Source organism: Cryptomeria japonica, chromosome 7 (assembly GCF_030272615.1).
Source record: "Cryptomeria japonica chromosome 7, Sugi_1.0, whole genome shotgun sequence".
Classification (NCBI taxonomy): domain Eukaryota; kingdom Viridiplantae; phylum Streptophyta; class Pinopsida; order Cupressales; family Cupressaceae; genus Cryptomeria; species Cryptomeria japonica.
This window is the reverse complement of record NC_081411.1, coordinates 500,772,717-500,786,242: the sequence shown is the minus strand read 5'-3', so window position 1 is coordinate 500,786,242 and position 13,526 is coordinate 500,772,717. Positions and strand designations below refer to the sequence as shown.

General features: G+C 33.7%; 1 protein-coding gene across 1 annotated transcript in view; it reads left to right on the top strand.

The window, feature by feature from the left end:
• Positions 1 to 10,789, top strand: part of LOC131060177 (uncharacterized) — a 30,838-nt gene extending 20,049 nt beyond the window's left edge. The window contains exons 2-4 of the mRNA XM_057993315.2: positions 9,898 to 10,216; positions 10,323 to 10,381; positions 10,492 to 10,789. Of these exons, the coding sequence (XP_057849298.1) occupies positions 9,898 to 10,216; positions 10,323 to 10,381; positions 10,492 to 10,523 (410 nt within the window). The 3' untranslated portion in view covers positions 10,524 to 10,789. The remainder of the gene's footprint in view (positions 1 to 9,897; positions 10,217 to 10,322; positions 10,382 to 10,491) is intronic.
• Positions 10,790 to 13,526: the final 2,737 nt, after the last annotated feature.

Below are 13,526 nucleotides of genomic sequence, written 5' to 3'. Positions count from 1 at the left end.
TAAAGAGCAACATACATTACTATTTATTATGCTACATTAATTACATATTAAATAACTATGGTTGCTCATAGTACAACTGATATTGTCCTTATTCAAGCTCTAATCTTAATCCCTTCTAATTCTCAACCCTGGGTGGGGATTTACTTGTCTAGGGCGTGAAACACCACCTCCATAATGCAGCCCAGATTTCAGGATCATCAGTCCATTCACCCTTGAGGCTCATAATGCAGCCCCAGATTTCAGGATCATCAGTCCGTTCACCCTTGGGGCTCATCTATTTTTGGGATGGATTTACTCCGACTCTCCCTAACAACACCACGGCTTTCCTTGGGGAAGAATGAGAATTGATTAAGTAATTGGGCTATGTGTATACTAGCTTCTAATGTATTTTGAGTAAATATGTAATTAAATATGACTGTCATACATTTTGCAGTCTATATTAATATTACTATCAAATTCTGCACTAGAACATTATCAGGCTTCATATATTAAGCACATCCCATGCATACCACCAAGAATTAAGATGTTACTGCCTATAACTTAATAACAGTTCTGATCCATGGTGATGTCACTGGATGCATTTGATTCCTTTCCTATATATCTCTCAGTGTGAGGGTGAGGTCACACCTCTTTATCATGTATGCCCTTTGGCAAGAGACACACCCTTTCACCATTAGCACCCTTTGAAAGAGTGAAACTCTTCATTATTTCTGCCCTTTGAAAGGGACACAACCTTTAACAATCAGATCTGCACTTCTTATTAGTTCCTGCCCATGGCAGGATACTTATGTGTTCATTGAATCTTTTTTTTATTAATTCAACAAATCATTGTAAAGTATTAGAATTTTTAAACAAAAAATATATAGTTTATATTTATTTTATATTTTACACAACTATAAAATCATCATTTTTCTTTATTTTCATTGGCTAATATCAGAAACAGTAGGTAGAAAACTCAATTTTCTCATAAATAAAATATAAATTTTTGCCATTTCATTTATTAAATAATGTCAGTAGTATTAAATGTATGTCAATTCACTATACTATCAAATCCAAGAACTTATTGTTTCGTACGCTCAAGCAATTGATGACCCACTGTCTATATAGAAACAGGCATCACTGCCAAATTAATATCGTGTGAAGGAAGTCATTTAAAAAAAGGTCATATTAATATTCGTTCCTTGACGTTGCAAACTTCCAGGTATATGAGCCAATCTTTTCAGCAATAAAAAAATTCATGAACCCCACACAGGGAAGGTACGCACGTTTGCATTTACCTTTGGACGGACTACTGTCCCCTCAACAGTAACCACAATGCTCATAATTGCTTATCCTTTTGTTTGTAAACCAATATTAAAATAGACTACCAACTAGGTATGACTTTATGAATTGTTGGTATTAATTATGAAATTATAGTGAATAAGTTTGAATTAGCATTTCCATATTACAATAATTGTTTTTATTTTTATGATTTTAATTAATGACTAATATCTTCCAAATCACTATCATACAATATTTGAAAAGATTTAACAATCTGAAAATATTGTGTAAATGTGTAATTTGAATTTTTTATTAATTTTTAAAAAATGATTTATTTAATTTAACTATTTATTAATTTAATAAATTTACTATTTATTAATATATTTAGTTATTTTATCAATATTTATATTTTGATTTGTATTTAGTTTTTCTATTTTAATTGTTAATCTAAATTTAATTTGAGTTTTTTTTTCTAATTTAATAGCTGGATTGGGCCAACTTCTTTTTTATATTTTCAAAAAAATCTTACATCTTCTAAACATTAGCATATATCAATCTTATTTACATCAACCAGGCCTCTACATTCAACCACTACCATACTATCTTCTCCTTATACCTATATATCCAAACCTATAGATTAAGAAATTCCACTCTATCTAACAAAAAAAGTGGAAACATATTATCTTCCTATTCAGACCTATAGAATATGTAATTCCACTCTATCTAGCAATTTGAGTTACTTATTTATTAATTTAATAAAATAATTATTTTTTATTATATTATTTTTATAAATAGCTGGATTTTGACTTTTCATTTGTTTGATTTGATTTTAATTTTAAATTTAGATTTAAGTTTAAATTTTTTAAAATTATTTATCGTTTTATGAAATTGTAAAATAATTAAAACTATTAAGATTAATTTAATAATTCTATCCTTCTTTATCTCTCTCTCTCTCTCTCACACACACACACACCCTATTTGTCCCTCCATATCTCTCTCTATGCATCTCTCTTCATATTTCCCCCCCTCTATCTCTCTTCATCTTTCCATGCTTCTATTTATTACTTGTTTTTGTCACCTATCTCTCTCACTCTTGTCCCCCTTTTTCTCTATCTCTATTTCCCCCCCTCTCTATCTCTTTATGCCTCTCTCTCTCTTACTTCTCTATCACCTTATTTCTCTCTCTTGCCCTCTTTATCTTTATCCCCCTACCTCCTCCTCTATTTATATATCATTATCTCCACCTCTCTTTTGTTCACTCCATCTCTCCTACTTTATATCTATATCTCCCTCTCGCTCCTCTCTATATCTCTTTCTATCCCTATCTCTCTATCTTTGTATGTCTATCATCTCTATATATCACCCTCTATCTCCCTCTTTGTATATTGAGCTACCCCCCTCTTTTCTCTCTCCCCATCTCTTCTGATCTCTCTCACCCGCCCTATTCCTCTCTAGAAATATCCCCTATTTCTTTCTCTCTCTCCATCTGCATTTTTCTATCTACTTCTCTCTATTTGTTTCTCTCTTTGTTTCTGTTTCCCTCTCCCCCTCCCCCTCTTCTATCTCTCATTTACCTATTTCTCCTCCTTCTCTCACTCCCTTTGTGTATCCCCTATTTGTCTCTCCTTCTCTACATCTCCATCTATTTATCTTCCTCTTCCTCTTCCACTCTATCTTTGTATCTACCTCTATCTTCCTTCTCCCCCTCCACCCTATTGGCAGGAACTTGATGCTTTGCGTCTCTTGTTTAAATCAGATCCGCACTTATTATTCCCAAATTATCCCCCCTCAAATGAGGTTCTCTTCTCCCTTTTTTATCTCATTTTTGAGGGAGTCACAACTTTTCATTTTATGTCTTTTGACCATTCATTAACTTTCTTAAATTTTAATTATATATAATTATATTTTAATTTTACTATTATTATTTATTATTAAATTCTATTTCAAATTGGGGACATTACATCTTCAGCTGATTGTCGCTTTAGGTGATGTCTAAAAATCCTCTGAACAATATATGTAGGCTCTTGAAATGATGACTGAAATTGACCGTGTGCTGGTTGGTTATCGGGTTATTTCCCCTTCCAAGAAAGCTTTAATGGCCTGGTTCTGAAATTCATGCCTTTACCACTTGAATGACTTAGATTTGCACTGTATAGCTCCAAATAGATTTTCACTGTATAGCTCCAAATAGATTTGCACGGCAACTAACTTAACGATAATGCTTGAAACATACACAATTCTGCCCAGTCCAGCTCAGCCTGCAATCCCTGAGTGGAAATTGCCAAAGAGAAGTACTTGGGGTTTCGTCCAAATACCTCTAGAATGCTAGCACATTGGTTTTCGTCCCAGCAGAAGCAATATTAATGGTAAATTCCAAATTGATGCCCTTGAATGATAAAATGACTTCTATTTATACCTGAATGCCAAAACAAGGATAGGTTGGCCCAAAAAAAGGGGTTGGCACCCAAAGGGAAATTCAAAATCAGGTTGGCCACTAAAAGAAAATTAATGTTATTATTTTTGATGAATTGAAGGATGCAAAAAATTGGCCCCTAATCAATGTGATTGCATTGTCTCCTAAAAGGGCAATGCTTATGAGAACTATGATTTGTGAGGAGTAGGTGGACGACCAATTTATTGTTGACATTCTCATGGCACCCATTGAGGAAGTGGGTGATGTTGTCCAAGTCATAATAGACAACACAAAAATTTGTGTAGTGACTAGTTTGTTGGTTGAGAGATACTATTCTCACATCTTTTTGACACTTTGTGCTATCGAGCCCTTCAATCTCATGCTACAAATGATTGGCATCAAAATTGATTGAATTAAATAGCTGTGCACTAAGGTTGAAGGGATTTGAATGTTCATCAACCACCACATGTTGTAAGGCATTTTCAGAACATTCTTGAAATCAGAGTTGTTGAAGGCAATGGAAACAAAATAAAATTTCATGTTTCATTTATAGTAATTTATTTTATAAAATTAATATATATATATTTTTTATAAGTTGTTGAGATCCAGTTTGCATCCAACAATATTGCCGTGTTGTGTTTCACTTTAGTAATTTTTTTCAATTAATTATGTTTATAGTTTTCCTCGTTTTTATATTTTAAATTTTATTTTTTAAATAGGTTATTGAGATACGTTTGACCTCCAACACAATTGTTTTGAGATGACTTGTGAAGGTATGGGAGACACTTTTGAGCATGGTTATTAGTTAAATTTAGTGTATATGGAGCCAATCCAACAATGGGAGGGCAATAAATATTAAGCATATGATCTTTAGATGACAGTTGGGATTGTGTGGAATATTTCCTGAGTTTTATTGATTCCATTGTGAGTATGATCTGCTATATTGACATAGATAAGCTTTGTTTGGGAGAGATATATGATGGCATTGATTGAATGCAATAAATATTAAGCATATGATCTTTAGATGACACTTAAGATCGTGTGGAATATTTCCTTAGTTTTATTGATTCCTTTGTGAGTATGACCTGCTATATTGACATAGATAAACTTTGTTTGGGAGAGATATGATGGCATTGATTGAATGCTTTAGAAGATGATGACCATAAATGAGAAAGAGCAAAATTTTGAAGTAACATTTTCAGATAGGTGCACAAAATTATTATTGAGAGATGGAACACAATGACAACCCTGCTACATCTTCTTGCCTTTGGGTCAACAAGGTTTGCACCATTTAGATACTTCAAATTTAGCTGAGGGCACATGACAACATTTAATAGACTCTTCCTTAATCTTGATTTGAAGGATGTGGTAATGAACAAGTTTATTGATTTTGTACACTCCAATGGTCAAAGTATTGAAGCTCTTTGTGACAAGTTTAAGAAGGAAGCTCATAGTTGTTTCTTCCATGGCCAAATATTTCGATACCTACTACCTCTTGTGATCAAAATTTATTTCAAATAATTTAAAATTTTTTTTTTATCAAAAAGACATTTTCAAGTTTGAATTTTCATTTACAATTTTAATTTTAATAAATCTAACTCTAATTTTGCCTCAGTAGGTTGTTTTCTCTTCTGCATTTGAACAAAGTTACAACACATACTCCATCCACTCAGTAAAGCGCAATTGATTGCACTCAAGAAAGACAAAGGACTGTGTATGTGCATTCTAACCTGCATTTCCTTTTTCACAAACAAAATGACTACAAGGGGGAAATGAAGATGTTGGATATACAGGCCAAGCATACTGACTCGGATGCTTCGACTTTCACTTTGCAACGTGTTGCATTTGGGAATCCAGAGAGAGTGTATTTTTAGTGCGAGTGGCAATGGCACTGCTTGTGTTACTAATAATATACCTACATCATCTAATGTTAATGATGACTATCATTTTTTTAAAGCCCTAATGAAACTGATTGTTGACATCATTATTTTAGTATTGGACAATGAATATTTATCATGACATTTGAGTTTGACAATCGACATTGAAGTAGTAAGTTTAATTTTCATGGTGGTTTGTTTGTTATATGATATATGGTATTCTGAATTTAATTCCTGCTTTTAGGCTACAAATATGTATAGATATATAATTTTTATATTTTTGTTGTAAGGACAAAGACAAACCCAACCCCAATTTTTTTTTTGCAGAATCTGTGTACCAATTTGACAAGTCGGATCTTGAATCCAAACTGGCTACTTAGGACTTAATTCCACCCTACATTTCATCTAAGGAATTAATTTATAAGTTAGAATTTGGAATTGGCAGGGAGGTTGGAATTGATTTATTGCATTTACCATCTTGGACTACATGCAACTGTCTATTTCAAATTGTACATTTATCCTGACTTGTTACTAAAAGCTAGAAGATCAATTCTTATATGTATTTCCTATAACTGCCACCCAAAATTGAAAGCATGATGCTTTTACAGCTTTATTCTTGTGCATCCATACTAAAACTGGGATCAATAACATCTGTTTCATCATATTGAAATAGAGTAGACAATAAAAACTGAACAAAACAACATTGCAGCTGGCTTCTCTAGACTTTCTTGAGAAGTTAATGTTACCTGACCTAGCAGATATTTGTAAAGTGCTCTTATTGTTAGTGAACCTAGCTCTTTTATACTAGATTGATGATGACAAAGGCGTTTTGGTCCTTTTCCAACATATCTGGAGTCCTTGCATTTGTTCAATCCAATGGAGGAAGGGTTTGGGGACCATGTATTCATCTGCATCTTATCATTCTTTTGTCTTGAGTTCCAAAGGCATGCTCAACTCCTATCTTCTGAGCTTTGTTGGAGGCTTCTACATTGCCTTGGTCTATTTTAGAATAGAGAATGTTAGAGAGCTTGAAACTCCCAGCAAACCATCCCAGTGCATGATTCTAAAATCTATGGCATAGTGGACAAAGTCCAGATAATGGTATCTCATAGCTTCCAATTTATCAAATACTGACTGTTTCCTCTTCGAGCACCATTAGCTCTTTTCTTACACTAGGTTTTTCATCTTCCACTTCTGGATGCATCTGTAAAGAAATATAACTGTCGCCAAGAAGAATCCTTTCCAGTATCCAGCTAGAAAAGGGCTTCATTCCTCATTGTGGGTTCCAACTTATGCTGAAAGTCAGCTTCAGTGGAAGCTCTAGTGTTTCCTGTTCCACCTACCTGTATGCATTTCATCATGGTGAAAGTACCAGAGTATTGTATGTGGAAGGTTCCCCTCAACTGCCTGTTTCATATAGCCCCAAAGTAAGGAAAATGCCTTAGAGATTTGTTCACTGTGCTCATTGTAGTAACAATTTCTTCACCCAAAAACTTCACAAACAGTAATGCCAAAACTAAACACAACACAATTTGCAGAGTGGACACTGCTTTGAAGTGTTTAATTAAATTTGCTATCATCTGCAAGTAACACCAGTTAAGGGAGTGAAGAGATGTATCACTTAACAGCCTTAGGTTGTGGCATGTCCCATCACACTAGATATGCTACTTCGTATAAAAATCTACAAGTTGCTGTGTAATATCCCCTCTAAAATAGAACTTAATAATAAATAATAATACAATTGAAATATTAAAATATATAAATATGTATCAATAATTTATTGTTCATTCAAATTAAAGATTTGAATGAACTAATTTCATTAAATAACATCTTCTATAAACTGATTTCATTAAATTATATTATTAAATATTTAAATCACACTATATTAAATCTCCATTATAGTAATGTTTATAAAGATGATGATAATTCCTAATATTAATGAAAACCCGATAGAAAGGTTATTGGTCTAATCACCCCTTATTAATTGCTAATATCCTTGGGGAGTTTGACCGATTCATTGTCAAAGGGCATGAGTTGCCAAGGGCGTCTCTCCCAAAGGTTCGCAAGCCTTGAGGAGTTTATAAAGGCTGCGATCTCCCTTGGCAAGATGGGGGAGGAGGATATAGGGAAAAAAAGAGGAAATAGGAATACATCAGCAGTCACATTGACTGGAAAGAAAATAGAAAGAGGGACTTTCATCAGCCACCATCACACTTAGTATGGGTAAATTTAAGTCTGTGATAAGTAGGGGATTGATTTATATTTATTTACTGGTTAAATACAGCATTCATTATTATCCATCACACTTAGTATGGGTAAATTTAAGTCTGTGATAATACGTAGAGGATTGATTTATATTTATTTACTGGTTAAATACAGCATTCATTAATGTGATAATAGGGGCTGTTCTCTCAGACATAAGATTATAAGGTAATCTGATTCAATAATGTTAACTCATTACTGATAGAAAATAAGATAATATATAAAACTAACATTAAGTCAATATTATTAACACATAACAGTGCTGATATTATTAATTTATTATGGAATCGGTGAGATCAAACCAGAACTGTTATTGAGTTACAGGCACTAACATCTTTGTTCTTGGTGGTATGCATAATGACGTGCTTAATATATGAAGCACGATAATGTTCTTATGCAGAATATTAATAAATAACTACTAATAGTAATTTAATAATTATAATAAACACTGATAACAATATAATAATTATAATAAATAGATAAATACTGATAATAGTTTAATAATCATTATTATTATATATTTTATAAGAACTGTTCTACAGTAGAATATATATTATAATATTATTGAAAATAAATAAAGCAAATATATATAGAAATAATGTTTTGATCAGACAAATAGATATTAGAGTGTAAATCAGAAAGAATTCCTAACTGAATATTAGAAGAAGAGTATGTTTAAATATAAATCTTGTTATTACTGTCAGTCTTTAAGAAGTTGGGAATTGAGATGTGTTCCGAAGAGGGGCAGTCTAAATCCAATCAATAGGACGAATCCCAATACAGGGTGGGGATCAGCGATCCATAAACTTTGAGGGCTTGGATCTGTAGACTTTGAGGACATGGATGACACTTGTATTAAGAATTATGGATAATAAGATTAATGATCTAGTATGATAGAATTAGTTATCTAGTATGGTAGATGAGCAATTTACTTGTTAATAAATAAACTAATTGATATGGAGTATCGCAGATTTGTTTCATGTTAAGATAAAATTGTCTCCTAATCAATCTAGTTTAAGTCTTAAGTATATTGGAATGGATTAATTATGGTTAAAACAGGCTTAAACCTAGTAGGGAACATTACATGCTGTTCAATTGTTTCTATTTTTTTCTTTTTCCTTCTTTTTTCCCTTTTCATTTTCCATCCCTAGATGGCGAGGTTATCTTGAATTGATGAGGATGTCAGACTGTAACATTTTTCTGTTATGATTCCAATTGAGGGCATTATTGGGAATTGATTGATGCCTGCACTTGCCAAGAACTCATTTGCAGGTCCATGGAATTCATGATTGCAATTTGAAAGGCAATTTCCTGGAATCTTAAGAGGGGCTCTGACTTCCTCAAGATTACGTTCAACTTCCCGCAGAGAGATTTATTCAGCATTGAGTTGCGTTAAATAATGATCTTTTAGTTCTTTTCTCTGCTGCCAGATTTAAGCCTTCTATAAGCACAATGGCCTCAGCCTCATCATTTTTGGCTTTGGGGATATAGAAAGATCCATCACCAAGGAAGATCACATTCTGATATAATGGGATATCCTACCCTAGCTATTATTAGATTACCCTGAGAAGTGCCTACAAGCTGCTTCCGGCAACTCTACTGGCAGAAATTCCTATTTTAGTGTCTCCTTTTTTCCTGTTAGTTGCTATCTCTTAAGATATGGTATGGCACTTTTAACGCACTATAAAGTTTGTATTTTAAATAGATTTTGATCATTTTCCTTCCTCTTATTCAACATCAATCAGAATTAATCATGATTTAATTCTATTGTTTCCCATATTTTCCTAAGTACATTTACTACTAATTTAGTCTATTTCAATTTTTTTAGTTCAAAATGAATGATTCTTTGATTTATATCTGTTCACCTTACAATTGAATATTATTTAGATGCCCAACAAAGAAGTATTAGTGCTAGGATGGCTTATAAAAAAATAATATTCAGTGGGAGAAGCACCGATGTCTTGTTGAGGTTGTTTGGTCTTTATCTCTTAAAATATATAATTTATTTGTGGCGTGACACCACATTATGCTACATCACATTATTGAACTGTTAGATAAATCACTGCTCCTTATTTCCTTTTACAGGAGACAAGAAACTACTGTTTGCAGACAATATTCTGAAGGTCAATGGGTCAGGTAAGATCAAGCGGCAAGTGCTATTGATAAGTGATGTTGCTGCTTACCTTTTGGATGCACAGTGGGGAAATCTTAAACGCCGAATAGCATTGAAGGCTGTTGAGAAAGTCTGTCTGAGTGAACTAAGCGATAATTTTTTTGCCATCATTGTTCCTACTGAATATGATACTCTTCTGGCAAGTTCTCGAAAGACAGAGATTGTAGCAGTACTTGTTGAAGCAATTAAGAAACTTACAGATAATCCACTTGAAGTTATTTTGTCCAACAGGTTTGTCATCAATCCTGCTTTATTTCCTTTGACTCTCTTGTCAAGGCTTCTTTGCCTTTGATTTGGTATGTTATTGGATTCTGTCTGATGTTTTGGGGTGTTGCAGGTTTGAATACTGTGTAGCCTCAGATTCAACTAGAGAAATGTTCTTTGAGGAAGTGGAAGGTGAGTTTCTATTTCCATTGTGTTAACTTTTTCTGTCTCTTCTTCAAGCACTTTATTTATTATTATGTCATGTTCTACATTTATGAATATTTATAGTTTTGTTCTTGCAGGTGGTGTAAAGACAAGGATTGTAAAAAAGTGACACATTGGAGAATTGGAGAGGCAAACTGTCTTTTGTAGTTGCTTTTTCTTGGGGGAAAGGCGATAATATCATCTTAACAAATGGGATGTATCACAGCAACCGAAGCATGATGTAATTTGTTTTAGCATGCTTTTTATCAATTTTTTTAATGCATGTCTGCATGCAATATTGTGGGTATACTGTATATTGTAATGGTCATTTATTGATAGTAGTTCCACATGCATTTACAATGAGCATTGGAAAGCAATATAAATAGGAGTTTATCATAGGTTGTTCATAATCTGCATGTGTTGATTCTATTTTCTCACAAAGAAGAATCTGCAGGAAATATATTCTTAGTCTTGAGAAGTTCAGTTCCAGCAGCTTCAACAATATTGCATTTTATGGCAACTTCATATTAACTGTAATTGAGTTTTCATCAACTTGTCGTGGAATATCTAAATAAATAGAAATACACGATAGCTTGTTTTTCTGATTTATTTTAAATATCACTTGAGTGAAACCCCAACATGCTTTCAGTCTAAGCCTTCATAGTTCATGATCATGGCTATTTTTTAAGGGAAGGTAGACTTGATGCATTTCTTATGTGAAGGGGCTGATAGCTAATTTGTGCTGCTGAATTGGTAAGGTAGGATCTGGGACAACGAAAATACTAAATGTTTTCTTGGGTTATATTTATGTTACACTACTGCAGCTTATAGGGTGATTTGTAAAAGAGACCAGAATCTTACCCTCAGCTATATTCATTAGGTTAGTAGTCCCTGTTGCCAGCTCTATTTCATTGAAGTCTTTTTTGGTTTTGATGCTATCTACAACCCTCTATACTGATATTGGGCCTGTCGTGAGAAAATTCAAGTTGAAGGAGAACAGTCCACAACAAAACGAGCTGACACACTGGTTGTTTGACACTGCTATATTCTGCTTCTGTTGTAGAGAGAGAAGTGACTATTTTTTGTTCTTCCAACAAATAGGCTTTGAACCTAAAAAGAAAATCTATCTTGAAGTACTCTTTCGACTATCTAAATCTTTCGATGCTGTTGGCATCACAATAACCAATTGAAGTGGTGCAGCTATTTGTTGTGTAATGAATGCCAAGTTTAAGCCTATCCTTGAGGTATCGGAGGATGTGCTTTGCAGCTGGAAGGTGACATGCATGAATCTAGATACAACATTGATGGCAAAAGAAATATTTGATCTAGTGTGAGATAAGATTGCCTATCCAAGATTTGTAGAATAGGATCCATTGAGGTAGATTGAGGACTTGGATTGGCTTGAAGCTGCGTTCTTATAGGGAGAGGTGTTAGAGCCACATTATAGTTATGAAGGCCAAATAATTAAAAAAGATCCAAGGCATGTTGTGGTTGTGAGATTGTAATTGTTGGAGTTTGAGAAAGGACCATGTTTGCCATCTCACAAAGGAATCTTGGAGCTTGACCTTTACCTTGCAAGCAAGAGAGGACAAGTCTCCAATCATATGATCATATCAATGACACAACACAATTATGGGGTTGTGATCATCTTGGTGGCTCATACAGAGATTATAAATCCCCTTCATAACAAACAAATCCTAAAGAAGTGAAAAAAGTGTGAATTTCTCCTACCATGCTCATTATTATAGAGAGATGAGCTTGAACCTTTAAATGTGGATATTTTTTATGAGTACTTTATGATGACATACTATGCTTTATGTCAAGTTTGGAAGTAGATTTCAAGCCCCATATACCAATCCATTCAATGATGGTTGTTGACATGTAGCGTAGGGACCTAAAGAGGGATTTTTGATTATACTTCTTATATTCTTGAGGGCATGCACAAGGATCCGGTGGTCCTTGTTGGGATTAAGGTGTCTTAACCTTAGAGTTCAAACATGTTTATTTTATTTATAATTTGCACCCACTTTGGAAGTCTTAAAGTTTAGGGAAATAGTGTCATAAGTTGCTATGTTGAGACTATGAAAAATTTCTATTATGACTATGACGGTTTCTAGTTCAATGGAAGAGTCATGTAGAGTTATTTTTTAGCAGTATGCATTTATGGTTTGAGTTCACTTTCGACAAGTGTGAGATAAGGAAGGCACCTATTTGGTCATGGTAACTTTTATGTTGTACTTAAATTACATTTGGCAAGATGACCATTATGGAAGAGAGGGGTGTTGTTGCTTCAGAAGTTGCTATGTGCAATGTGTCATTGAATCAGCAAGGTGTTGCTTGTTACACAACTTACCTCTTGGGCATTGAAGATGGTTTTGGAAACCATGGGTGCATACCTGTTTGTGATGAGCTCTATTTATATGTTGATGCCTTAGTTGTTTTGTATGAGAGAAGTTGATTATTTATAAGGCATTGTTATGTTGCTGGAATAGTTCTTGAATTTTATGTTGTAGCTACTCCTAAAGAGCATTAACTCTATGCATTGTATTGTAACTGTTGTTGTTGCTGATAATACAATTGAGTCTAACTTTTGGAGTGGGGTTTTTTTTTCAGAAGGGTTTTTCCATGTAGATCTTGTGTTATGGTTTTATTTGTTAAATTTGGTTTTATGTGTTTATCTAATCTGCAATAGTTTAAGAGAGTGTAAGAAATTTATGCATCATCTCTCCTGTTAGATTTAGCATTGGAAGTGTTATTTTGCACTTTGACTTCCTTTCAATTGGTATCAGAGCTTGACCAACTTTGTTATTGTTGTTGGGTTGACGGGTTTTTTGTGCTGATCTAGTTTTAGTAGGAGTTTTGCAAAGGAAGATTTCATAACTTTGTTGCAGCTTTGATATGTCAAGCACAACCAGTAGAATAGAGATGAATAAATTTAATGGCAACAATCAACAATTTTGAGTTGTGGAAACTCAAAATGCTCGTGGATAGAGATCTATGGGCTGCAGTTTCTTCAATGAAACTCCAAAATACACCGCAAGATGTTTGGGGTAAAATGGATCGAAAAGCCAAGGGTTTGATAGGACTCTGTTTGGCTGATTCAGTGCTCTTGAATGTCCATGAGGAGAAGACT